Source organism: Tubulanus polymorphus, chromosome 3, assembly GCF_964204645.1.
Source record: "Tubulanus polymorphus chromosome 3, tnTubPoly1.2, whole genome shotgun sequence".
Taxonomy (NCBI): Eukaryota; Metazoa; Nemertea; class Palaeonemertea; order Tubulaniformes; family Tubulanidae; genus Tubulanus; species Tubulanus polymorphus.
Window position 1 is genome coordinate 12,842,940 of NC_134027.1, and position 27,984 is coordinate 12,870,923.

The window sequence follows — 27,984 nt, forward strand, 5'->3', positions numbered from 1 at the left end:
CGCTACAAGGTTCGCAACAATTGAAAACAAATCAATGGCAGTGCGTGCAGCAGCCAGATATTGCACTATTATGAATGAAATAGTTGGTAATGAAGGGGCTGTGAATTAAGTATGTACGCTTGGCTTCCAGGTATTTTCAATCCCCCCTCTCCCATGTATGCTCTCTGATCATTTTTCCTCACCCTACCCCTTGCGTACTAACTTATTATGAATAACCCATAAACCCCTTGTGAAATTGAAATATTCAGTATCCATGGTTTAAAGAAGGGGTAGTGGGTTTTCCCCAATGATTCAAATAGACACCTTCCGTACAAAGTAGGCCTACCAGGATTGGAAAGAATCAATCCAATTCATATACACCGTACGTTGTGTAAATTCAGATGCTGAACGATTTATTATATACGAAGTTTATTAAACAATACGGCGAGGTCACGTATGTTTCCCCCGGGTAAGCCGTATTAGACCCATCCAATAGATTTCTTGCAATCAATGTGGAATATTGGGCTGCATTTCATTAATAAACAAGAAAGAATGGATAGTGAGAACTATTGGATTGAATTCAAATGATGGGAGAAAACTGACCTTTTACAGACAATTAGATCGAAAATAAGGACAGAAAATATCAAGAAAAATGCCTTTTTTCACATCATGAATGGAAACGCACACCTTTCTTCGGCATGAAGTTTTAGGCAGAATTTCAGAGAATCTGTGCTCCGAGTAATCAAAAAAGCCGAAGATGTCCCCCTTGATTGAATGAAGAGGTTTTCACGAAAATCTGTCTATTGATATGATCTACATCACACACGACTACATGAAAATTCATCATTAATATACATGGTAGTGGGTTTTCCCCACTGACTCAAATAGACTCTCCAAGTTCATGGTGTGACGATTCCATTTATTTCATACACTTTATACAAAGTTCGTTAGACAATTTATTTTCGTAAATTGAACAATTTCCAAGATTCACTTCCCCTTTCCCAATTCTACTGCTCTTTTAGGGGGCATTCATTTATTACATACACATTAGGGGAGGGGTCAATTCTAAATTCAAATTTTATGAGTACGTAATAAATGAATGTTCCCTTATAAAATTCACTGCTTTTCACGACCACGCACGACGAACCAATTCGAACCCTGGCAGTTGAATCATTTGCAGTTTCCAAGAAAACTTTAACTAGGCAACATGCGAGGCGTGCGCTTTTCATATACATGCACAGATCAATATAGGCTACCACTTAGCAGCGAGTATATGTGTCACGCACGTGTGTGAAGCATGAATATACGTAAAAGGGCATATGTTCTTCTGAAACGAAATGTAGTTCCAGCAACAAATAAATAACTAAATTAATAAATACGCAATGGATTCTGATGAAATTCAATAGGGTTAGAGATTATATTACTGCATTGAATGTTTTGAAAGTTCCGAAGGCCTAAGCCTCGTTTAGAAGTTATTTTGCACCAAACGAAGAAAGTTTCGTATGCAAAATGGACTTCCCAGAAGCAAAAGTCCATACAAATTCAAGATGGTGGTCCTGCCTTAATGGAGAAAATTCTTCATGGTCAATAGGGGTAGACATCTCACCTACCCTAATCGTAACGCAAATTCAACGAAACCTATCAAGCATTGTAGGCTGTATTGCACTAACAAGAAATTCAAGATGGCTGCCCTGGTGGCCATATTTAAAGGCTGAAATTCTATTTTCAACAGGGGTGGACATCTCACCTACCCCAATCCTCACACAAGAAATTCAAGATGACCACCTGGGTGGCAATGTTTGATTGCCAATGACCGCTATTTTCATTAGGGGTGAACAGCTTACCTGCAACTATACTGATACCAAGTTTCATAGAAATCATTGAAGAATTATAGGCTGTATTGCAGTAACAATCAAAATTCGAGATGGCTGCCCTGGCATCATATTTGATGAATTCACTGAAAATCCATCAAGAATTTTAAACTCTATCTAACAAGAAATTCAAATGTCTGACCTGGTGGCCATATTTAATGGCCGATAACCTCTATTTTCGATAGAGATAGACGCCTCACCAGCCCCAATCCTCACACTAAGTTTAAGAAAAATCCATCAAGAATTGCATTGTGTATCCCAGTAACAAGGTGTCAGGGGATGGCAGATGCAGTGAAATATAACGTCTCCCCCCACCGGGGGGAGACATACAAGGATTTTTCACACATCGAGGTTGGACACACACATTTACCAATATACAGCCAACCCCTGATATACCGCCCACATTGGTACAGAATGATTTTGGTGGTATAGGGAGTATGGCGGTATATCGGGGGTGTTTTACTACGTATGTATTTGTATTGAATTGTACATTGAGAAAACTTGGCGGTAGGCAGGGGTGGCGGTAAATGGGAGGCGGGATATCGGGGGTTGACTGAATATCAAAGCATTTTGAAGACTTCTAAAAAAACTAAATTCTGTTGATGGAAAAGTGGATGGACAAACAGACTAAAAGTGAACCAATAGTCCACTTGCTTATACATGTTATTACAAGGGTTTCAAAGATTTGCTGCAGATGCACATTTCCCAACATTGTTAACACAAATGAAACAGAAGCAAAGTAGGGATTATGAAAAACAATGTATTTACCTGTGTATTGTCAGTAATGATAACCTCCAAGTCATTCAACACAGGGTATTCCTTCATTGGTTGTTTGATTGTACCATATATATAATCTTTAAAATCGTGACAGATTTTCTTCAAATTCGGGCTTGTGTCAAAGAAAATGGTTATACTGTCTGATGGCTGGAGTGAACCCTGAAAAAGTCATAAAAAGGCATGATTTTCTATTATAGAATTTCCCTATCCCCATACAATTCAATTGTATAAGTACATTTGTAGTGCCTTTGCAATCCTGATTTTGCCACCTGATCATGAAAGGAAAATCCGACTTGAATGGTTACCAAGAATGATGCGTAACAAAATTGACTATGTACCTATAAACATCTAAATCGGGTATGTTTGATTATCAAGTCACTGTCAATAACCATCATATGAAACAAAATTAAGCCCGAAATAGTCTTTTTAACCCTTTCGCTGCGCGCGTGATTGCAGCGCCCTGTGCGATCCTTATTTTCCAAAAAAAAAATTGTTCAAATTGTTCTAAACTGTGATTATTAAAGTTTCTATAGAAGATTATGATATTCTTATATCAGTGCAATTTTCAGGGATGAGAACGCCAACTTTTAAATCCACGTTTTTTCTTAAGTAAATTAGAAAATTCTTGAAATTAGAAGCGTTTTCCGGTTACTTTAGAGCGATATTGGAACTCACAAACAATTAAATTTTGGAAGGTAATGGCTATTTCCAATGTGGCACATCCCCATTCGATGACAATCAGTAATTCATGCATTACAGGTCAAGCCCCTGAATTATTGCAGTTAAAATAGTGCCGATGAATGCTCACTAAAAATCATATCGAAAGGCCTTTGCTCTACATTTCAGTTACCGAGCACGTGTCTGTTACCGATCGACTTACAATACTTGAATGTGGTAGCAATACTCAGATACGCATTGAAAAGCAATATGCAATTTTTAGTAAAACAGGCGCTGAATGCTTTTATAGTTGTTCCGATTACCATCATCACCCCCTCCCCAATACTTTAACATCATTTTTGGACTATGGAAATGATATTTTTCCGAACTGCCGGTGATTCTCATCCATGAATTTTTGTCTAAAAGCCACCAGGCGCCATCTGTTGTTTAGGAGTGAAATAAAATAGCTCTAGACATAGTCCTACATGCGCCTGGATCATTATCCAGTTTTTAAAACATTGGAATATTTTTCAGAATGAAGATTGGATTTCCCCAGTGACTCTTTGTATGCAGAATCAATGATCGATAAAGAAGTAGTATCGACTCGATATTTAGGTAAAAGGGTAGGACAAGTAGCAAGCAGCAATTAAAAATATTTACAAGCACCACCTGTACAGCGCCCCTAGGAGCTGAAATTGGGAAAAGGGCTCTTTAACTTTTAGGCCCTTTGGTCCGTAGTATCAAAAATACATTAAGAGGATTGGTAGTATCTATAAACCATTGTAAGACGTGTAGTGATTCAAAGATTTAACAAGCACCACCTGTACATTAACTTTGGAGGACAGCTCCAACTTTTTAGCCCTTGGCCCATAGTATCTACAAGCGCCACCTATACAGCACCCCTTAAAAGTCAAATTGGGAAAATGGCTCTATAACATTTTAGCGCTTAGCCCATATATTAGCTTCCTACTAAGTTTGGTCAAGATCAGAAAAGAAGTGTAGCACGGATAGGAGGTACTTTTCAAACGTGAAGAACTTATAGTTAACGGCCAATTTTTAATTTCGAGGACAAGAATAGGTTGCCAGGAAGTGAACCAGCCAGGATTTTGACTAAATGTGACTGAAAGCCCTTACTAGAAAGGAGCAGCAGAAAGATATGTTATAAATAGAAGCACAGAACTGCAAGAAGTTTCAAAAAGATCATTGTATGAAAATGGGACAAGAGATTCATGGACCCTTATATCTTGGCCGCATAACATTATGAGTGGATAGGTGTTTGAAGGAAAAGTTATTTTACATCTACCCTGTTGATGCTTTATGAAATGAAATGCTTTGTGAAATTTTATGAAAATTCTATACAAATTCGTCAATTTCTCTCCGATGATAAATTACATTTCGCACATAGGCATAGCAAATTGCATGGCGTCATTTCAAATTATAACCAGAAATTTCGATCCATTACAACATATTGGGCTTTGCACGAGATAAAAACTAAGTACATGTTTAGCAAAAATACTGTTTAGTAAAATTTTTCTTAGCTTATGCATGAAAGAATATCAAACATTGAAGGAAAACACAGATATCTACCTTCTTCCTTAATTTTTGAATGCGATTGATAACTTCTCTGGCAACTCCTTCGTCCAACAATGATTGATCAGGTGTAACACACAATAACACTAAGACCTGTAAAAATGAGAAAATGCAGCCTTATTAGAGATAATTGCCCATGGGCCAAGAGGTTTACCACAGCGTTATGAAATGCAGAGATGCTAGGGCCAAAGTACCAAAATTCCGGAATTTAGGACGGGGGTCTGGGGGTCCTCCCCCAAAAAAAATTTTGCGTTTTTGCATCGCCGGAGATGCAGTATCACAATCGGTCTCTTTCATCTGAAAATACGACGGCAGGCATTCGTTGTGCTTCACATCCCTCGCTGCCTTCTTAGACCGCGCGCTATCCGGGTGACGAAGAATATCTTTTTTCCCGCCACTACCGTATTTGACCTGGTCTTTACAAACGACGCAGTACGCCACGCCAGCTAAGTCTATCTAACGAATGTAGTTCGATAAGTAGTCCCCGTTACTGTCCTTACACTCTAGCCAGTGCCAGTTAAATTTATTTTTTTATACTGCTGTCAATTGCCTTTATATCGGCCGACTCCTGACTGACAATCTTTCCGTCCGTGCTCATTTTGCAGACCGTCCCGCAAAAAGAAAGTTACAAAGCTGCGTGCCTCAGGACATAGCACGCGCGTGGTTATAATTAAGATGATATTTATTAAATATCATCTTAATTATTACCACGTGCATCTTCACATTGTTGGCCGTCAGCGGGACGATGTACAACGGCGTGTAAAGATAATTGACTTTTAATTGGAAATGGCGTCACAACAGTGGCGTTCCGCCTACGCACGCACAGATACCACAACAAGCACACATATGTACATTGTAGCAGAACGTCCTCGGAAACAGAGACCAAGATAAAATAACACAGAAGCGACGACGAGTACAAGCAAACGAACGCTTTTACGGTCCGTGCCATTACTGGTCGCCGCGAGGAATTCTCACCAAATTTCCGGAATTGACATCGGCGATCCTAAATTTCCGGAATTCCGGATATTTCCGGAAAACTAGCATCTCTGGAAATGCTCGACATAATTCAACATATATCAGAAAACGAAAAAGCCAAGGGCACATGAGCGTATTTTTTCGCCTGATCTGGAGCGATTAAATTTGCCAGCGAATTCGCCGACGAACTTATATGCCCAATGAGAGCGGGCACACACAGAAATCAAACCGAAATTCTGAGAGCGTACGTCATTTAAAGTGAGGTGATTAGTAAATTGCGTGAAATCAACAATGCATACTATCGGTTGATAAAAACAAATCGCTCGGCAGAAGCCATCATGTGCGGGCAGACAAGCGAATTTGCGGGCGATAATCGTGTGCAATCAAGGGATGTAATTTGCAAGATATGATTGCATTCAGTCCCAGTCCCGAAACCACGGCAGAGCCACGGTAACGCCACTTCACCGACAAATTCATCAGTAAGCTACGGCCGATTTCAGTGATGGTACGGTGAGGGAACCGAGCGTCATGACGATATGCAAGCAAATAGCTCTGATTGGATGTTGCGATGCATAGGGAACACCGTAAATGAGGAATCTCAAGTCAAGATTTCATAAATGTAGGTCATCTGACGTTTATGCCATATAACTGAGGATTGGAAAAATCCACCGTCAAAAATATCGTTTTCGGCAGAGGAATCTCAAGTCAAAATTTCATAAATGTAGGTCATCCGACGTTTATGCCATAAAACTGAGGATTGGAAAAATCCACCATCAAAAATATCGTTTTCGGCAGAAATCTCGATAGCTACGCTCCCGGTTCTTTGCATGCGGCTAAGCGCTCATACAAATCGCACTACTATTGACATGTAAAAAGTACCACCATAAGAGGACGCACCCGCTCAAAAGGGCATAGGTAAACCAAAAATTAGGACCTGGAAAATCCTAGTAACTTGAAAGAAGAATTTTGACAAAATCAGTTGATAATTTGTATCCATAATATCAAGCAACCCTGTCACAAGAGCCAAACAACAGATGTTGAACTGAACTAACTGTGACACTATGAATAGCGTGCTTACAGAGTGATTTCACATGTGATTTGGCAATTTAGTTAATCCACTTAAAAGTCAAGTGCCCTCTAAATAGAATATTACAATTTTTGGAACTAAAATTTATATTTCCGAGTAGTACTTACCCTTACCTATGGTTTTTGCCAATATTTTCTAAATTTGGATTGATCGCCAATGGTTTTTCTATACGACCCGGCCCTGCGGTATTGCATTTAGCCACCGGCGAAATCCGCCTTTTTTTTAACGTCTAAGTAGGCCAAAAAAAACAGCTATGCGGGGCAGGTGGGCGGGATTCCCACCATAGGAAAGGGTAAGTACTACTCGGAAATACAAATTTTAATTCCAAAAATTGTAATATTTCCGTCGAGTACTGTACCCTTTCCTATGGTTTTTGCTAGACTAGCCTAGCACAAGGATGGTGGGAAAGGTAGATAGAAAAACCACCGCTCAAACGCAAGGTAAGAGGGAAAAAGAGAGCACTTACCCAAGCACGGAATGGAGCACTATAGCACAGGGAAGACCGGTTGGCCACAGTGAGTCCATCCAGCACAGGGGCCCCCCCAAAATTTTGCGAAATTAATACTTGCAGATATGAGCCCAAACTATGTACAAGGATACACCCCCTGTGATCCTGATAATGCAACATAAATATTCTACACTAAAGGGTCCGATCGGAAAGAACGGACACCTTGAGCCATGACAACAGGACCAAGTGAAGCTAATGAGCCTAACTGGCCTGAAACATCCCGTAAATAAAATGACGTGAATGTCGATGGAGAATTCCAAAAGGCGGCCCGACAGACTTCCTCCAACAGAGCACCCGAAAAGGCTGCGCAGGAAGTAGCCATAGACCTCACTTGATGAGAAACCACTCCCTCCTAGGAAAGATTCTCCTTCAATAAAATGTCCTTGATCAGTGAAGAGACCCATCGGGCCACTGTGTCCCGCGAAATATCACCCTTTAGGTGATCCAGCAGCGGAATAAATAACCGCTCCCGTGAACCCCTCCGTGAAGCAGAGCGATCTAAATAGAAACACAACGCCCGCACAGGACATAAAGTCCTGTCCGGGATGCCCGGTTCCACTCGATGTTTTAGGGCTTCAATTCGCCATTGACGCCCAACCGAGCCTGGTCGCTGGTTCTTTGCCAAAAATTCCAAAGCAGGCCGCAGCGAAACAAATTCCTTCACTGGCCCAAAGACAATATGACCTTGTCGGACTGAAAGCGCATGGATCTCAGAGCGACGGGCCGAGCAAGCCAAGACAGCAAAAATACAGTCTTTTTTGACAAATTTGCAAATGACGCTGCCGAAAGAGGTTCAAATGGAGCCTCCATTAACTTCTTCGAAATTACAGACAGATCCCATGGTGGAACTGTCCTTGGTACCCGAGGCCGGGAAATAGAAAACCCTGCAACCAGCTGGGATATCCGATGATCCCCTGCTACATTTGGCCATCCAGAAGCATGCGATGTATGAGAAATCGCGGAGCGGTTACCTTTAATAGTTATGAACTGCAAACCTTTTACTACAAATAGGTGCAGTAAAAAATCTGCCAATTGAGCTACAGAGGGTGAGCATGGATCAATTTCCCCTGCAGCACACCAATCCGCAAAATGACTCCATTTGGCATCGTAAATGGTACTTGTTGATGGCCGCTTAGATCCTGCGATAAAGGAGGCAGCCTGTTCTGAAAAGCCTGAAGCTGACAAGGATCGCTGGACAATGGCCAGGCGAGCAGATTTAACCACTGGCTGTTTGGATGATGTCGAAAGTTCCCCTGAGACAGAAGTGATGGGTAATTCGGAAGAATCCTGGGGTTGTCGCACAGTAGGTTGAGAAATGGTAGGAACCATTTCTGAGCCGGCCAACATGGTGCTACCAGAACTATGTTGCAATTGACTGATCTCTCTATTTGATCCAGTAAGCGCGACAGGCACATTGGTGTGGGCGGGAACGCATACGCATGCATCCCCGACCAGTCCAGAGAGAAGGCATCGACCCCCCACGCTTCCGCGTCTGGAAACGGGGACACAGAGGACACCTCCGATTGAACCGGGTGGCAAACAGATCCAGCAGCGGATTGCCAAACATGCCCCGAACCCGATCGGCTACTTCTTGGTGGAGAACCCATTCTGTCGCAATAGCCTGACCTCGACGAGACAGAGCATCGGCCATCACGTTCCTTTTCCCTGCTAAATGTGCCACAGTCAGGGACACGCCCTTTGTCTGGCACCAAAGAAGAATTTTGGCCGACAGACCTGTGAGGGTTTCTGAGTGAGAGCCCCCTTGGTTCTGAAGGTAAGCCCTCACTGTTGAATTGTCTGTGGCTAACCAAACGTGGTGGTCCTCCACTCTCCTGTGAAAGAACTTCAGGGCCTTCCACACGGCCAGCATTTCTAGGAAATTTATGTGGTTGGTGGCCTTGTAGCGAGACCATCCGAGAGACCATCTCCCGGCTTTGACTCGGTTCTCCAGATGTGCCCCCCATCCTTGGTGACTGCCATCCGTGAATACACGAACTGGAGCCTCTAACGGGGCTAGTGACACCCCGAGCCAAAGATTCGTAGTTGCCGCCCACCACTGAAGATCCGGACTTAGATCGGTTGGATGTACGGGAATCAAGGTCTCCCAGTTGCCCTTCGACTGAGACCAGAAGACCTTCCAATATTGTTGCAAGCGCCTGCTTCTGAGGCGGCCTAACGGCACCACCAGACCCATGGAGCTGATGGAGCCTAGAAGCCGTGACCAGTAACGAGCTGTTCTCGGGGTTGTGGACACTCCTGCTACAGCTTCTTGAAGTTTGGCTACTCGAGCCATAGACGGAAAGACTTTGCCGATTCGGAGATCGAAGTCCATGCCGAGATAAGTGAACTGTTGGGCCGGCGTCAACTGAGATTTTTCCCTGTTTACGCGGAACCCTAGCTGATGGACTAAGTCCAAGACTGAGGTCATTGCCTCCCGACATTCCTGAGCCGAATTCGCGACTATTAACCAGTCGTCGAGGTAAACGAACAGTCGAACACCCCTCGACTGAAGTACCTTCTGAACTGACTTGACCAACTTGGTGAAAACCCACGGGGCCGTACTGAGGCCAAATGGAAGAGACCTGAATTGGTACTGGCGGCCTTTCCACTTTATCCGAATAACCATAGAAGCGATAACATTAAAAACCTCATTTTCTAATGAGTAAATACAGTTTATTAACACGAACGTTTTCGGGATCATATCCCCTCATCAGGTGAAATACAAGTGAATCAAATGATTAAACTACAGGTTTATATACAACATAAGTTACAAAATTACAAGTGCTAAATTCTAAGCTAATTACAAACCAAGTATTTAATTACAAACTAATTATTTGAATACATTTAGGATAAAGGCCCTGTTTATTAAAGCGCAACGACCCTCTTTAAATCAACAATTATTTCAAAACGGCTCATCCTTTATCCTAAATGTATTCAAATAATTAGTTTGTAATTAAATACTTGGTTTGTAATTAGCTTAGAATTTAGCACTTGTAATTTTGTAACTTATGTTGTATATAAACCTGTAGTTTAATCATTTGATTCACTTGTATTTCACCTGATGAGGGGATATGATCCCGAAAACGTTCGTGTTAATAAACTGTATTTACTCATTAGAAAATGAGGTTTTTAATGTTATCGCTTCTATGGTTATTCGGATATTTGAACTCTCTTCCTAAGATCTTTCCACTTTATCCTGAAAAAATCGCCGAGATTTTGGGTGAATTGGAACCTGAAAGTAAGCATCTTTCAGGTCCAATGAAGCCGCCCATTGACCCGGACGGAGCCCTTGAATCACGTCCTTGGGCTTGGTCATCCGGAACCTTGGAATGTCTAGGTGCCGATTGAGAGATGACACATCTATCACTGTCCGTTGACCCCCTGTGGCCTTTGGTACCATGAATATTCGAGAAAACCAACCGGGAGAAGTTTTGTTGCAAACTGGTTCTATCACTCCCTTCTCAGCCAATTCCTTGAGAGCTGGAGAGATTAAGGCCTCCTGACCTGGTTTTGGCCGCATGTCAGGAGGTGACCTCATCAGGCGCGGTCGCCTTAGGAAACGGAGACGGTAGCCACGAGAGACGACCCGGGAGGGCCAACCGTCTCCAAAAAGGTCGGACCAGTGGGTTGCTGCCTGCTGCAGACAACCTCCCACTGGTCCCAAGAATTCATTTCGAGTTGTTCCGAAAGGAAGAGCCCCTTTTTGGAGCCTTCCCCTTGTCTCGATGCGAACCGGAACTGTTACGACCGGACGAGGCTTGACACGATTGTTGAAGTTGCGCGCTAGTTCTCCAACCGGCATCCGAAGCCGCCTGAGAAAGCGCTGAAGTTTGAGATGGTCCTGTTTGCGTCCGTGCCAACCTTGCGCCGCCGGCGTCGGACCAGAATGCTTTTTCCACGGAGTTCGAGGGTTGGACTTGGCCTGAACCTCCCGAATCTTCCTCAGCTCTGCGGAAACCGGAGCGCATCAACCAGAGAAGAGACGTGCCATATCCGGTAGACGAGTTTTGGAACTGGAGTCCATCACTGACTGACAGGAGGCTAACACAAGATTAGCCTGACCCCGAACCGACAACGGAATTACATGCGAAACAGACCGAGCCAAAGATTGGATAATCCGGTCCATTCCCTCCAGTTTTAGGGCAACTGACTCTGGGTCGGAGCCCGCATGAACGGCGGCGTGAGTCTCGCGAAGCTCACCCGTCAACACCTTAAGTGCCATATCTTGAAACGAACCAACCCTGGTAAGATTGTCCAGGATTGACGTCATGGCCACCAAACCGGACTTAGGCAAACGAATACCTGACTGTGCTGTAACAGTATCCGGGCTGATCAAAGTATAATCAGCATCCAGGCAGTTATGACTGTGATCCACAGCACCTGGAGTTGCGTAATACGCCGAGCGAAATGCGCCTATAGGTGGATCGGTTGAACTAAAATATTTCCCAGATTTCATACCCCGTTCTGGAGGGGGAAATGAAAATGTTCCAGGCCGATATTCACCCCATAATTGCATATCCAATCGAGCCCATTCTCTCGAAACCGCTGACGATTCCCGTAAAACGTTAAGATCGGAGTCCGGAGGGTGATAAGCTTCCATTGACTCACCGACCAGAGGAGCTGCTGTGGGCTTAGCGCGAGTTGCCCCGTGCTTGACAAAGAACTCGACGACGTCTGGACCGGACCAGTGCCCGAACCGGACCGATGCCCGACCCGGACCGGACCGGTACCGACCGAACCGGTGCAGGCCTTTCCCGACTACCGCGGCGCGCGCTCGGTTCCGTACATGTAGTCTGAACCGGCCGAACCGGTGAACGACCAGAGACCGGTGAAAGACCGGAGACCGGTGCCGGTGAACCAGCGTTCCTCCCCGGTGAACGGAGTTGGGAAGCCGATCGTACCTGAACGACTGGTGACCGCTCCGCTTTACGATAAGAAACAGGATTAGAAACGTCGGTTGGCACGTCGGCCGAAACCGACGAATCCCTGCTAACTCGACGACGATCTCTTAGTTTAAGAGCCTTATCGGCCCGAAGCCAAAGGTCCTCGGACCACACCTCGCAAATCTTGCAAGGATTGCTCCTTGCACATATTTGACCGGATTTGCGCCTACACGACGCACACGAATCGTGGTTGTCCCAGGCGCCAAACAAATGCCCGCATCCCTCCCCGCCACGATGTTGACCCTTAGGAGGGGGTGGCATAATTATCCTGTTACAAATCAAATCAATTCAATTCAATAAAATACTATTTGTAAATAAAATTCTTACGGAAAAATAGAAACCAGGGATAACCCCCAAACCGAACGGACTCACCGTTATGAGAGTGAAAACTCCCTAATATCCTAATTCCCAGATTTTTACGGCGAAAAAATCCAACGCGTTCTACTGCGAGAACGCCAAGAAAAAAGATGGCGGATTTCGCCAGTGGCTAAATGCAATACCGCAGGGCCGGGTCGTATAGAAAAACCATTGGCGATCAATTCAAATTTAGAAAATATTGGCAAAAACCATAGGAAAGGGTACAGTACTCGACGGAAATATTGTGTAAAACCTATTTTCTAAATGTGATATGTGTATAAATGATAAGTGTGTTAGTAATTTTGATTTTAGTAAAGCCATTACTGAGAAATAAGACTTTAAAGTCGGGTATCATCACCAGTTTGCCATACACAGCAGGTGTGCGTTTACTGTGAAACACCACTATAGCTGACGTCATTGTAGTCAAACACACATTTCCACGCACGTTGTACCACTGAACAATAACAAACTTTTGGTGCGCTTTATGAATAGCAAAGCTATGGCAAACGAATAGATTTGATTTAAAACAATGAACTTAGCTTTATTAGATAGATTTCAAAACAGTCCGCGGTGAAATAAGCAGTGTATGTCTGAAATAATCCACTAAATTCCAGTCTCTAATCCTGAACCGTATAATCACCGTTCGTAGCGTATTCAATCCTTTTAGAGTTGTTTAAGATTCCTAAATTCTTTCTGATGTATAGCGTTGATACTGTTATACATAACAACAAAAATTCAATGGATAGCCAGCAGTAGAGCTGTGAATACAGTGAAGGAATGATGTTGTTTTATAGATTTTATATATAGGCTATTAGTACTGAGTTCACACACATGTATGTTTGTTTGGCAAAGATGAAGCATGAATGTGGCGCTGACACCTGGCTGCTTCTGAGGTGCATATGCTATATAGGTCAATGATCCAGTTATTTAATTTTACTGATTTAAGACAAATAAGTGATTTTTTTCTATAAGGCTGATCCCAGGTAGTCAGTTACATAGTTAAGTATCATTTGCAAAGTAAATCTCTAAAAGTAGGAATTAGAGGGCACTTGACCTTTAAGTTATGCTGATATAGAGAGTAATTTCATGCTATATCATCATCATATTTTTTGTACATAGGCCAATTTCAAATCCATTCTTACCCTACTCACATCCCTTCTAAATGGCAGTTTGAATTGCCAATATGGTGGTACAACTATAAATGTAGCTAATGTGAGCGAAATACGTTCGTCATTGTATATTGTTATAAGTGAGTGTCAAATTTTGCAACTACAACTGCCTTATATCTTCATTCTTTTTAGTGGCTTCTAGTGTTAAAAACAAGTAAAAACTGCTGTGCGTGTGAATAAACAACACTTGCACGTCTGGTTGAGTGTGTATAGTGTACTACAAAACGCTAACCACCAAATCTGTGTTTATACTACACAAAATATGGTGCCAGCTGAGCACCGTATTGAAATTGGATTTACTGAATAAGCCGCAAATAGGCCTGGAAAAATTTAACCGAGTGAATGCTTAGTGCTGTACTGAAAACCTCATGTGAACACTTCTGCTTTTGTAGTGTCATAGTTTGTTCTCCAGTAGAACTTACATCACTATCCGAATGAGCTTCATAATGATTTGGAGTTTTGTCCGAAGTCACATCAAAAGTGTATATCAACCTTAGTTCACTAGATAACAACTCATAGCCACAGACATTTATGAGACCAGTTTTCTGCAAGTCCATTAACTGATCATCCTGTAAATCGCGTATAGCAGCGTGTACTCTTTTGAAATCGCCTTTCAATCGTGCACCAAGTAACCTATGATCTGGTTCGGCTCGTAGATGGACACCATACTTTTCTTTATCAGCTGTCACTGTCAGTTTTCGAATGTTCAGTTCCTTTAATAGAAAATAAGACCATGCATGCACAATTGCACATAAAATTCATTAAAACTAAGGTTCATACCTATGATAGCAATTTTGGACGAGGAAATGCAAGCTCTCATTTCAAAGAATGAATGACTTTTCAGGCCAAAGTATAGTTTACGACGAAAATAGTGTAGATATTAACGCGCATGAGTTTATAATATATCTATAATTATAATAGAGTCGTAATATACAAAAGTTGAACAGGTTTGTAGGTCTATGAGCATACATTATGTAAAAGGGGTGGACACGAGGTCTACAGGTTGACTGGTCAACTTGCATGTGGCTGATCACAACTTGAACAGGTGTACAGGTCTACGATACACACCAATAGGTACACAAGGTAAACAGGTAAACTAGCATACATCGACACCGCCAATTCTTGGCAGGTACAAGGGTGATCAGACAGATGCAGTAAACAAGACAAAAGATCCAATACCGATTTATTCAGTAACAAAAAGTCCAAAAAACAAACAAAATATAGGAGCTTGACCCAGTCTTGATACATGTCAAAATTACATTACATGTACTAAAAAACAATATTGATTGATAAATATCCCCATTAGCTTGACCCTCGGAGTTTATTGGGTGCCACCGTTCTGTTTATGATTTACCCATTTGGTATCGTCTTGCAACAATCCGAAATGAACTAAGAGGATCCCGACACCATTTTTTATGGGAGATTATGTCCGCTGCTCTTATAAACTAGAGCCCCAAGGGGCACTATGGCCAGCCTGCCAGCTTTTCATAAAATGGCAAATGATGCATTCCGTGGCCGGGTTAAATTTGTCCAAATACACTCCCAGCTCATTTACTAGTCAATCCCAGGCTAATTTACACAATTCAATCGTGTTTTCATAAGTAGCACAGACAGTGAATGGAGCTGGCAGGAACAAATACCTCAGATAAATCTTTTCCCTTGGTCTTATTGATTTGAATGCGGAATATAATTGAATTTTCTGAAATTTGCTCAATGAAAAAAAAATTGAATTGGATCTGCTGTTTACCTTGTTCAATAAAGTAAAATTGAATTGGATTTGATATATTTTGATTGAATTTGCAGTTTGAGCACATGGCTAATTAGCATATCAAGGTCATCCATCCGATTTGAGAAAAAGCTATTTTTCCCGGACTTTGCACAATTGTCAACGATAGTTTCTGTAGTGCAAATAAAAATATTCCTCCCAAAAACCAAATCAACTAAAGATTTCACAGAAATCGATATTGAAATACAATTTTAGATCTTAAAATGAAACTCGGAAGTAAACGATAGACGATACCGCGGGTTCATGTGAACACAAGTGAGGTATCATACTGATAACACATGGGTTAGTTTAAATTATGTAACTATGTTACGCAAATAGGACAAGATGAATAACATGAAATATAAAGAACTAGGAGTTGATAATTTCCTCAAATAACCCGTTTCCACCTACGAATGATCACTATCGATTGAATATCACTAATTCTTCACAGGCTCCCAATCAAATCCCGTATTCAGTTTAAAATCCTAGTCTTTACATTAAAATCCCTAAACTGTAACACAATAACTACAGTCAATTGTGCAATATAAATCATCCGCTAGAGTTTTCAGATCTAACAATCAATCCCTGCTAGTCATTCCCCACATTAATCTCGTCTCAGCCGGGCATAGAGCCTTTGCATACTCTGCCTCAGTACTCTGGATTAATTTACCTCGTCCAATTAAATCTTGTCCTTCAAGCGATGTTTTTAAGTCTAATCTCAAAAACCATTTGTTCATCAAAGCTTTTAATTAAACCAGTTTTAGTTTTCTATGTTTTATGTTGGCTTTTTGTATATGATGTAAAGCCAATGAGCATATTTTATATGGATTTTAAGCTGAATAAATTATTATTAATACTAATGACACCAGGATAGCTGCAAATTGCGTGATTATTGGCCGGTACATTAAATAACTCTTTTCATAGAATGCCCATGACCAATTTCAATGAAAAATGGCAAACCATTAGCAAGCAACCGGTCTCAGAATCCGGGGCCAGAATTGAGATTTTTGGGCACAGAAGTCACAGGACAACCATCTTGAGTCCGATCGACCAATTTTTCTCATGCTGATAGGCCCTTGTGGGATACAAAAGTATGAAAAAGATCAAGATAATTTATCTTAGAAACTTTAAAATTTCCCTAGAACATTTCAAAGTTGGCCATTTTGATTCTGATCAGACTAATTTTTGTGTTGAAGATGTATCTTGGGTAGATACATGTATAAACCAAATATGAAGACCATCCATAGATTCTTCAAAACCAAGGTCAATCTTCAAAACTTGCTATTTTTCTTACGGGACCTGCGGGAAATGTACAACACATTTTGTTCATTAGGTATATACAGATTTGATGGCTGTCTGCTACTATCATATGCACTTTGTACTATCTGATTCATCAGTCCTAGCTTAACCATGCATACATACTATATGGACAGCCCCTTAGACATAAATGTCTATACCTGCTGTCATTACTAAGAATTCATACAATTAATTACGCTTACCTCTAAGATGTACTTTTCAAGTGATTGAACATCATCTCTGCACTGTTTGTCTTTGTGAATAACAACAAGCTCTTTCAAAGGGTACTGAAAGTTTAGGCAAGATGCTAAGTTATCTTTAACCTCATTAGGAGTAAGGCCATGGGCAAATACTATACATGAACATGAGGACAGAAGTTAATATTTGAGTCTCTTCTACTACTGTTGTCTCTATGGGAAATAACATCAATTAACAACTAAGTGACTTGAAGAGACACCTTAATTCCAATAGTTTGATGATTATTCACCCAATCAAATTCAATGAACATTCAGTTCTACAGTTTGAAGTTAAGTCATCTTGCGCTAGAATCATTTTCAGATACCTAAAATTCATTTTCAGATATCTAACTCTTTAAATTCAAATTCAAATTCACGTCTAACAGTACCCTACATATAGGATACCAGTTCTCAAAGAACGTAGTGCTTTATGTATACTGCAATTTTCCTCAACAAGAACCAAAAATTATCATTACCTTCAGGGGAAGTGTTTTACGGTCACGTATTACTCTTCCAAGTTCAATTACTGCCTGTGTTTTTGACACTGCATCTTCAACTCTAGTATCAATCAGGTTTTCTCTAAAAATTTGAATTTTTGGAACTAAAATTTTCATTTCCGAATAGTCCCTTCCCGTGGTTCACGCAAATAATCGATTGATCTACAATGATTTTTTGCGCCGTAAAACCCTAACAATACTTATTAATACCTTAAAAATAGTTATTTAAGGGGTTCTGTGTGAGTTGATGTGCACGATGTCATCGATCTTGACGTTTCAAAACAACAATAAAAGTTGTAAATTTTGACGTGAATGGTAATGAAATATATTCAATTGGAATTAATGAAAATTGCCAATAGATTGGTTCGATTTACGGATAATTGCATGAAATCGTGAAACTTAATGATTTCAGGCGATTCAATTATATGATCATAATAAATCAAATTATTAACCCATTAGCACTCAAGCCGCCCATATCCACCCTGCCTATTACTCCTCAAGCCGCCCGGCACTTTTTTCGTATGCTGCACAAAAACATTTATAGTGGGATTCAAACCCAATATCTTATGATAAACTACACACCTAAGTCCTCGAAATACCAAACAGAAATCAACATCCTCCTATTTCAATTTCTCAGTACTCATCACTGTGCAGCAGTTGACAAACTAATACAAATAATCAGGCTCCAAAACGGATCACTAATGCGAACGTCAATAAAATTACTTCAATTAATGATGATAAAACAAATATTCTAGTTGTGTAAATATCAGACTCATCTCTAACTAGAAAGAAAATTTTTAATAGGACGACGACAGAGAATAGAAATTATAAGTGGAACTCAGGGTGAATAGGTTGGTCCAAACGAAGTTCCACTGTTAGACAAAGAGTTGAACATATAATGCAAGTTTAAGGTATTACAGGGATTTAAGGCAAAAAGGAGCAGTTAGCATCCCTGCAAGTTTGAAAACTAGAGGGAAAAAGGTCCCGAAGCTCGAAATATTGTAAGCTTGATCAACAAAATCGTTGTTGGTATGGATTGATATTGCCTTACATACAATTAGAGGGGTTGAGAAACGAAGGTATCATTTTAGTAATCGGTGCATGTTTAATCAAAGTTATACTTACCACCTTAATGACCACCGGATACAGTCTGCTCTCGGCACAATCGCCAAGAACCCATGACATAGGCCAATGACCATGCAGTCCATGGGGTACAAGCTTCACATCCATCTGTTAACACAGTTATTTGAAGCTGTTCACAGACTGAACCAAAGGCAACTGCTAACTGTACCCTTAGGCCCTGGAGCTAGTCAAACGATCGACCAAGTGGAACAGAATGAATATTTACCAGCAGTCTCATTAGAATTCTTACATGATATCTTAAAGATTGATTATGGAATTCTTTGACTTGAAAAATGTTTGATAGATCAAGGAGAATGATACAAAACAACTACGATGAGGGTGCAGGCCGGTTACTAAGTTACTGAATGCGTGGCGTTAAACGGACGTAATTGTTTGACATGACGGATTTCACGATAACAATAGGACGTGTACTACGTACCGTTGTCCTAAAAATTCGATGCTATCAGTAAATCAGCCATGTGGCGAACACGGAAGTAAATTTCCGCATTTGAATCCACATTTTTGTCAAATATCTTGATGCAACGTTACCTTATGCACGGGATATCAAAACTAGATGAAACATTGAACACATCGCACACAATTAATCGTTATATTGTACACCTTGAGTATCAGTATTCGCGCTAGAAATTATGAATTACAACCTATTCAATTGTGCTGCCATTTTGTTTGTGAAACCATTGTGTTTGTTTGATCCACCTCAATCAATTTTATGACGTCAAATGGAAGTCAAAACCGGGACAACACAAATCTTATATAACCAAGATTTTGAGGGGTTTCGTCTTTGAAAGCCCATAACTACCGAACAAAGCGTCGGATCTTGGTGATATGAAGTTCTTCTGACGCAAATAGCATTGAATTTTCACATGTGTTATTTGGATAGTTAACCCATTAGCACTCATGCCACCCGTATCCGCCCTGCCTATTACTCCTCAAGCCGCCCGAATCTGCCCAGCACTTTTTTCATATGCTGCACAAAAACATTTATAGTGGGATTCGAACCCAATAGCTCATGATAACCTACACACCTAAGTCCTCGAAATACAAACTTAGATTTTACCTCGAATTTTCTGAGGAGTAATTGACACTACATAGTGCAATTCCTGAGTGCTAATGGGTTAAAGATGCTGCATAAAAAACGTGCTCAAATAAATCCAATTTATTAAACTTTTTGGTAAATTTCTCAAAAAATATGAAACCCATGGCTTTCAACTTTGCACACCATAAAGAAAAACCAATTACGAAAACCCACTGAGATTCATATCAGTTCACTGCAGACAGTCAATTTTCATTCATGTTTATTCATTGGTTGGAATGTTTGTGTTGTTCCATATATATATATGATGGCAATTGGATTATTGATAAAATCCAGCGCGGTATTATGCTGAGAAACACATGGGTTAGTTTAAACCCTTGACTATTTACGACAAAATTACATTGACTTGTAATGCATGGAAATAAACAGCAAATGAACTATTTGGTATCGTGACGAACTTGGATTTCACCTTGAATCTTCTGAGGAGTAATTGACACTACATAGTGCAATTCCTGAGTGCTAATGGGTTAATAGTTGTTTGTAGAGCATTAATATCCAGATTATAGGGTAAGAAAGTGTTCGCGAAAAGATACAAAACTTAAAATCTTTACTAGTACTTAGTTAGATTTAGTTTCATTTCCAATTGGTTAAGTCTTAATTAAGTAGTAATAAGCAAACACAGAAAGTCTATGATTTAAAGACAAGTATCGATACGCAAAATTTCATGAGAATTTATTTTGGGACAAGTCTCCATTCTATCCAGTTCATTACATTGTTTCAAGACCACATTTTCATATCATTGAACATATTATATCACGCTAACAACTTACTTTGGCGTTGGTAACATTAGGTAATGAATACTATTGACATCTCCATTCTTTTTTGAATCCTCTGGGATATATTTCTTAAGACCTCGGTACATCAGTTCAGTCAGAAAAGGGATAAAGGATGCCTAGAAATAATGATGGATATTCAGATAGAAAAGCACGTTTATCATCACAAATAACTATTGATTGCCCAGACATCCTACTACCAGTTTGCCATGAAAGCAATACGAGCAACACAACAAAATAGAATAAGCGGATCAGAGATACCATGTTCCCCAAGGGAATCTATGAAGTGCAATACATCCAGATCTTTTTGACAATATCTGATGCACGTAATTTGACTTGTATGAATGCATTGGGGCGGTTTCAAATGTGTGTACAATTGATCGTGTGTTACATAAATACCATGATTGAACCAGTGGCGTTGGATGTGCAGCGACTGCAGGAGCAAAAGCCGCAGCAATAACTTACTGAATTACATTTTTTTTCTTTGAATATCACGGTTTTGAAGAAATTGACATGTATTCACCATGCTATCGAAATCGGCAATTGCTTATCTAAAATTGCGATCTAAAATTACCTTTAACGCACCTGCAGACAATTCATTTCATATCAATATCCAGCACCCTTGTAGGGGAAGATGAGATATTGGCTCAATCCATACAAACTCCTATGTTTAAAGTAATAATCCTCAAGCCACCTGCATCCTGCCCTGCCTTATCCTCAAGCTGCCCGAAATCAGCCTTTACTTCAAAGTAAATACCTTTACTTACCATTACTTTAGTCATGCTGAACAAAACTGAGAAGAGAGTTTCAATGGTTTTATGGCAATCTTCCTTTCCATTTTCACCCTTAAAAAAGAAAGAAGAACAAATCTCACACTAATAACCATGCACAGAGCTGCCAACCATAAAACAATGCTATCAGAAGAAATCATTTCAGTACTTTGTCCAGTTTGTCATATGACCTTGGGGTACCAAAAGGTACATTTAGTTCAGGAGTCCTAAGACCCATGAAATCCCCTAATGGTTGCACAGGGCGGTCCATAAGTGCATGAAGAGAATCATGCAGCATTTGAATTGTCGAATTGCATGCTCAGGCAGAAATAAACTTGGGGGGGGGGTGTGGTTAGTAAGGACCTGAAAGTCTCATATCAGTTTTAGCACACAATCCACAGATTTCCAATTCCCCTTCGAATTCTCCAAAATCATCCAGTTCCATAACCATATAGGCTATAGGCTATCAAATTTAGGCTTATTTAGCTGCAGGGATACAATGGTTTGCTTGTGGCACTTTCCCGCCGGAGATTGGTTGGCCTACATGCACGAAATAGTTTGTTGGTCTTATATCCATTTATGTAGTTGAACGCCTGAATCCAAGAACATGTCTATCCCACTTTTGAGCTCAAACATCTGCTTTTACTTGGTAGCCACTTGTGAACAATAAGCAAGTAATGCTATGAGCTACTTTTCCAGTAGTATATATTTAAAAGCTGTCACTATGAAATAATCTTCCTTTCATTCCGGTTGGCTTTTCATAGTGGCTATTTGAAAGCATCTAATTTTGAGTCAGCAATGACCTATATAAGATACATTCACAGTCAGTTCTAGGCCAAAATGTATATTTTAGGGATCGAAGATGGCCACCAGTCATTTTGGCCTGGAACTGACTGTGAATGTATCTTATATATGACACGCAAATAACCTAATTTTATATCTAATCTGAGAGGAGTGAACAGTATGGTATAATATAACGTGGATTAATTCAGACTGCGATGATATGTGTTAATACAGTTAAATTATGCTGACGGTGTTATTTTTACTCAATTACTATGGTTATTCTTTATTTACTTCTGACCACTTTTCAGATGATGATCAGTTTTTTTTTCTCTTTTGGTTGACAAGGGTAACTGTACTTGTGTTGTTTTATTGCCTGAACACTGCTCTGATGTAAGATGTCGGACGTTACTATCATTGCATCACAAAATTCTGTCAAAAAGCTACTTCCAGTTAAATCGAAAGATCTTCGAAACAGGGAAATGCGTACTACTTGCTATCGCCAACTGGACTTCGGGACGCTATAACTACACAACACATCTGCAGATCATTCAAAATGACAGTAACGTATCGTCACATCGACCGTATATAATGACAACATGCAACTCTTTCGTGAATGACTGAGAATCCGGCCGTTACTACCCAGCGTTTGCACATTTTCGCGCGGTGAATCTCAATCTTCCATGTTTTACGTGGTGGAAGGAGTTTTGATGAACTTTCAGCATCTACGTCTTCCGCAAATTTGGAGGACCGAATTTAATTGGACAAGGGGGCATCTGTCACCCTAATATAAGTCACATATTTCATAATCATATATATCTACATTCATACTTATTTCATAAGGAACGGTTCATAATCATTCATATCTCTTACTACATGGAAATGCTTCGCAATAATAATAATATTAACAATGTGAATAACTTATGAATATAGTATCAATATGTGCTTTAATCCTAATCAACATGTGACATTACTAAATATGATTTCATAGTAATTCGCTCTAGTCAGTGCTCATCAATAATTAATCAATGTCTCTCAAATATGTCGCTAGGTGTTAGTTTGTGAGTCCAGATGTCTACAACTTGTCTGACACCTAGTTCTCACATTATACTCATGATTCTGTATATAGAGACTATGTAAAGTTATGATAATCATTCTCCTTCCGGGATGCAATAAAGATTGTACATATAAGGTTTAACTGCCTTGTTGTTCCTGATGGATGGAATCCTGTACCACTGGTGTAAATGCTAGTTCCCCAGCCAGCCTGCCGATACAACAACCACACGGTTACAAGTGATACATATCCAATCAATCATCATCAATAACTCTTACCTTCAATCTTTTTCTGTTCATTCTAACATACCAATTGGTAAGCTGGTCAACAAACTTGATAAGTTTAGGAACTACAGTGTACAGTCTATAAGCTGCCATTTCTTGACGAACAAATTTAATGAGAGACTGGGTAAAGGAAAGAATCCAGTGATCCATGTAATTAGTGGAAATGACAACTGAATCCTCATCATAGGTGAATGCAAATCCTTCTTCCTGTAATTAACAGTAAGCTTAATCAGGACGATTAAATGCCATTGAACGTTTTTTTTGTAATGTAGAGTCAAACTTTTTAAAGTCATCATAGCTGGGACAACCATTATGCTAACACTATCCAAATCACGGCTACACTTCGTAAATTGAAATAGAAATCAATACACAAATTGGGACCCAAAAATAGTGACAACATAATCGATTTCAACTGTAGAATAACCTTATCGTATACATTACCCTTTCAAGCCTTTCAATGTTTTGCAGTAAGAAACGGTATGCATTATACCATGGAAGAAATACATCTTTCAACACATCACGTACTCCATCCTCTTTGAATCTCAGACTTTCAGCTCGTACCACAGGAGAATTGATTAAATACAATCTCAAAGCATCAGCTCCATACTTGTTCACCACTTCCAATGGATCAGGGTAGTTCTTTTTACGTTTGCTCATTTTTTGACCATCCCTTTTAGACAAATATGTACACATATAGTGGTAATACAAATCAAGGGTTTACTGTGACACTGCTAACCCAAATTCACTGCCATTCACTGCCCATATTATGCCAAATCCACTTCCATCTGCAGCAACTCTTTACGAAATTTGCAAATTTCTTGAAATCACTTTAAATCTGCACTGGAGGCATCAGTTTAAATGATACATCTATTTTTACTGCATATTACAATAATCTCCTATGCCTGGTTTCCAGACGAGCCCCTTTGTAATGAAACTTAACTCTACACCATTTCTGGTGAGATTTAAGGATGATATATTTTGTTTCAGACTAGGGGTCCAGGGACACCATGCCCACTTGGGAACTGGTTTTAAATGCTCAATAATCGAACAATTTCAATATTCATCGCCCCCTGGTGACCATACACAAAAACCAATGACCTCGAAACTCACCACAATCATAGAATATGTCAGCAGCTACCATTTTGTTATTGATTGTGATAACAAAATATGCCTCGTTACCAATTTAATATGGAAATACAAAGTTATTCTATTCAGTGCCCCCTGGTGACCATATTCAAAACCCAATGACCTTGAAACTCACCACAATCATAGAACATGTCATGAACTACAACTTTGCAATCGATCATGGTAACAAGATATGCCTAGGCACCAATATAATAAGGAAATACTAAGTTATTATACTATTCAGCACCCCCTAGTGACCATATAGAATAGCTAATGTCCTTAAAACTCACCACAATCATAGACGATGTCATGAGCTACAACTTTGCAATTGATTGTGGTAACAAATTATGCATTGGTACAAATATAATAAAGAAATACTAAGATATTGCATTATTCAATTCCCCCTGTTGACCATATACAAAAACCAATGACCTTGAAACTCATCACAATCATAGAACACGTTATAAGCTACACTTTTCTTATTCAAATTATGCTGAGGTATCAATATAATGTTGAAAAAATTTTTTCCACTTATGAATGGGTACTGATGACACCAAGATGGCCGCCAATTGCATCATAATTGGCCAATCAAAATTACCTGTCTGATGTATTAAACATCCCTTTCCAAAGGATACCCATCAGCAATTGCAATGAGAAATGGCAAACCAGTAGGAAGCTACAGGACTCAAAATTCGGGCAAAAATTGACATTTTTGGGCACTAATAAGGTCATAGGACGGCCATCTTGAGTCCGATCGACCCAATTTTTGTTATGCTGATTGGCCCTGGGAAGATTCAAATAAATACGAAAGATCAAGCAATGACCAAAGCGTCTTCAAAATTTCCCTCCAAAAGTTCAAAACGTGTTATAAGTGCTGATTTTGGAACACAACAATGGCTGCTAGCCGGCCATCTTGATTCTGACAGGACAAGTTTTTGGGCCAAAGATGTGTCTAGGGTAGATACATGTGTAACCCAAATATCAAGATATTACATTGAAGCGTCTTCAAAACTTCCCTAAGTAACTGGATATGTCTACGGACAGACGGACGAAAAGTGAACGCAATAGCCCCGCTGAGACTTAAGTCCCAAGTGGGCTAATAAAGAAACTACTGGCTGGAAAAAGATAGAGAAGACAAATAAATTGCTCATGGGCAACGTCCTGTTTACCTTGAAAACTGAAGCCTGTTTGGCAAGGGCATTGCTTATGAAAAATGTTTTTAATTCGTGAAATCAAAGTGCTATCATTTTATCTTATCTTTTTGAAAGTATTATTTTGTAGTCAACTCAAGGGCAACATATACATTTCTTTACGGTCCACATCTAACATTTCATAGGGTACAGGTTGGCAGGAAAACTATTTCATATTTGAAAAAAGATATTTTGCACAAAATGAACAATATTCGAATAAAATTCATATATCACAAATCAGATGGTGGCTAAATTTTGAGTCATGACAACCATTTCCAATGTATGGCCGCGGAAGCTAGTAACATACTGGTACTATAATAAAAAATCGGGGTTTGTAAGTAGATCGTTTCAAATCCTGGATTTTACAACTAAAATATTCAGACTTCGACCTATACCTATAGTCAAGCAGCATTACAGTATCACTATATACTGTGTATACTGTAGTAGTATGAGCATTGTGTGTGCGTGCGTGCGTGCGCGCGCGAGCGCGTGTGCAGTCTAATGATTAGCATTCGCGCGCACGTGAAGGCCTCATGTGTGAATGTTCACTTACACTTCAATGTCAATCAAAATAATCACTGGGTATCAAAATGAAACGATACCTACGGCGTTTATGCAAAATAATTATATTCTCACCAGCAATGAGCATTTGGAATTCGTGAGCGCACGGCACCTAGTCCAATGAAACGTTCGCCATTTTGGCTTTCCCATAATTATTCTAGTAGCGCCGGAATTCCCCGTATATCCCCAAAAGAGCCAATCACATTCGCTCGCAGAGACGACGCCACCCAATCGAGGTCATTGTGATTTTATATGCAAGGGCTAAGAATTTACCCGCCAAAAACAGTTTTTCGAATTTAAACAAAGTTGACCATGTCATCAACGGAGGTTCCCCATGTCTTCGATCGCATCGATTATACGTCGTTTGGGCCGAGAACCAATGAAACAAATGCTCACAAAAAAAACCTACCGTGATTTTACATAATTGGCTCAATGCCAACTTCAATATCGCTAACAAAGATAAACCAAAAACTCATTCTGAAAAATATACTTACGATGCAAGAACTAATCCATTTACTATTAGATTCTTGAATGGTGGCTTATCAAACAAAGCCGTAGATAGTACCAATAGTGTATAAAACCTGAAAAATACATTGCACAACAAAAGAAATGAAATCCATAGAAAGAATATTCTACTTATCTACTCAGTAAAATGCCTTTTTAACAGTGGCTTTGGCATGCCCACGCCAAATCAAAAGGGAACCCTTCAACTTGCAAAGGCCAACATTTTCACCAGACTTGCTAAAACATACATTTCATACAGCAGGCCCAGTGGAGAACTGATTGTTCACTATAAAATCCACTTAGTAGAAACAATCCACCAAATACAAGTTCCTAGAATGGTAACAAGACAGAACATCAAAATCACACAACATACCATCCTCTGGTCTGATCGATGCCTTCTGCGATGAAATCTGCAGGGAAATTATCATCGAATTCCCTTTTATTTTCAAAAGGATAGTGCACTTGAGCGTAAGGCATACTGCCGCTCTCAAACCAACAATCAAAGACTTCATCAACGCGATGTAGGTACCCTTTTCCAAGTTTTGAAGGGATCTTAATTTTATCAATGCTAAAAAGAGAAATAGGACAGCAATCGTGAGGATAACATTATAAATAGGTCCGAATGAAATATAAGTACTTAACTTCATAAATGACATATGTAAATGTACTTTTTCACATACATCCACATGGGGCAATACAATAGGCTCAGCATGTCAACACACAACATCCCAAATATTTACCTTTCTCTGTGCAGATCTTTGACATCAATCCCGGTTAAATTCTTAAGTTCTGCAATCGATCCAATACAAACAACTTCTTCGCCATCATCACTCATCCACAAAGGGATGGGAGTTCCCCAGTAACGGTTTCTTGAAATAGCCCAATCTCTGGCATCACGGAGCCAATTAGCAAAACGTTTCTCCTTTACAAAATCGGGAACCCTGAAATTCAATGTATGAAGTTTGCTTCCATTCTTTAAATTCATATCATCTTCCAGATT

The 27,984-nt window shown here is 40.0% G+C and overlaps 1 protein-coding gene across 3 annotated transcripts in view; it reads right to left on the minus strand.

Moving 5' to 3' along the window:
* LOC141901316 (isoleucine--tRNA ligase, cytoplasmic-like) overlaps window positions 1-27,984 on the minus strand; it is a 74,416-nt gene that overhangs the window by 5,142 nt on the left and 41,290 nt on the right. For all 3 annotated transcript variants that reach the window (XM_074788475.1, XM_074788478.1, XM_074788476.1), the window contains 12 exons: window positions 27,725-27,925; window positions 27,358-27,552; window positions 26,975-27,061; window positions 24,046-24,274; window positions 23,599-23,811; window positions 21,484-21,561; window positions 20,714-20,835; window positions 17,687-17,789; window positions 17,178-17,261; window positions 14,336-14,626; window positions 4,872-4,967; window positions 2,619-2,786 (listed from right to left, as the gene is read on the minus strand). In XM_074788475.1, coding sequence (XP_074644576.1) covers window positions 2,619-2,786; window positions 4,872-4,967; window positions 14,336-14,626; window positions 17,178-17,261; window positions 17,687-17,789; window positions 20,714-20,835; window positions 21,484-21,561; window positions 23,599-23,811; window positions 24,046-24,274; window positions 26,975-27,061; window positions 27,358-27,552; window positions 27,725-27,925 — 1,867 coding nt within the window. The remainder of the gene's footprint in view (window positions 1-2,618; window positions 2,787-4,871; window positions 4,968-14,335; window positions 14,627-17,177; window positions 17,262-17,686; window positions 17,790-20,713; window positions 20,836-21,483; window positions 21,562-23,598; window positions 23,812-24,045; window positions 24,275-26,974; window positions 27,062-27,357; window positions 27,553-27,724; window positions 27,926-27,984) is intronic.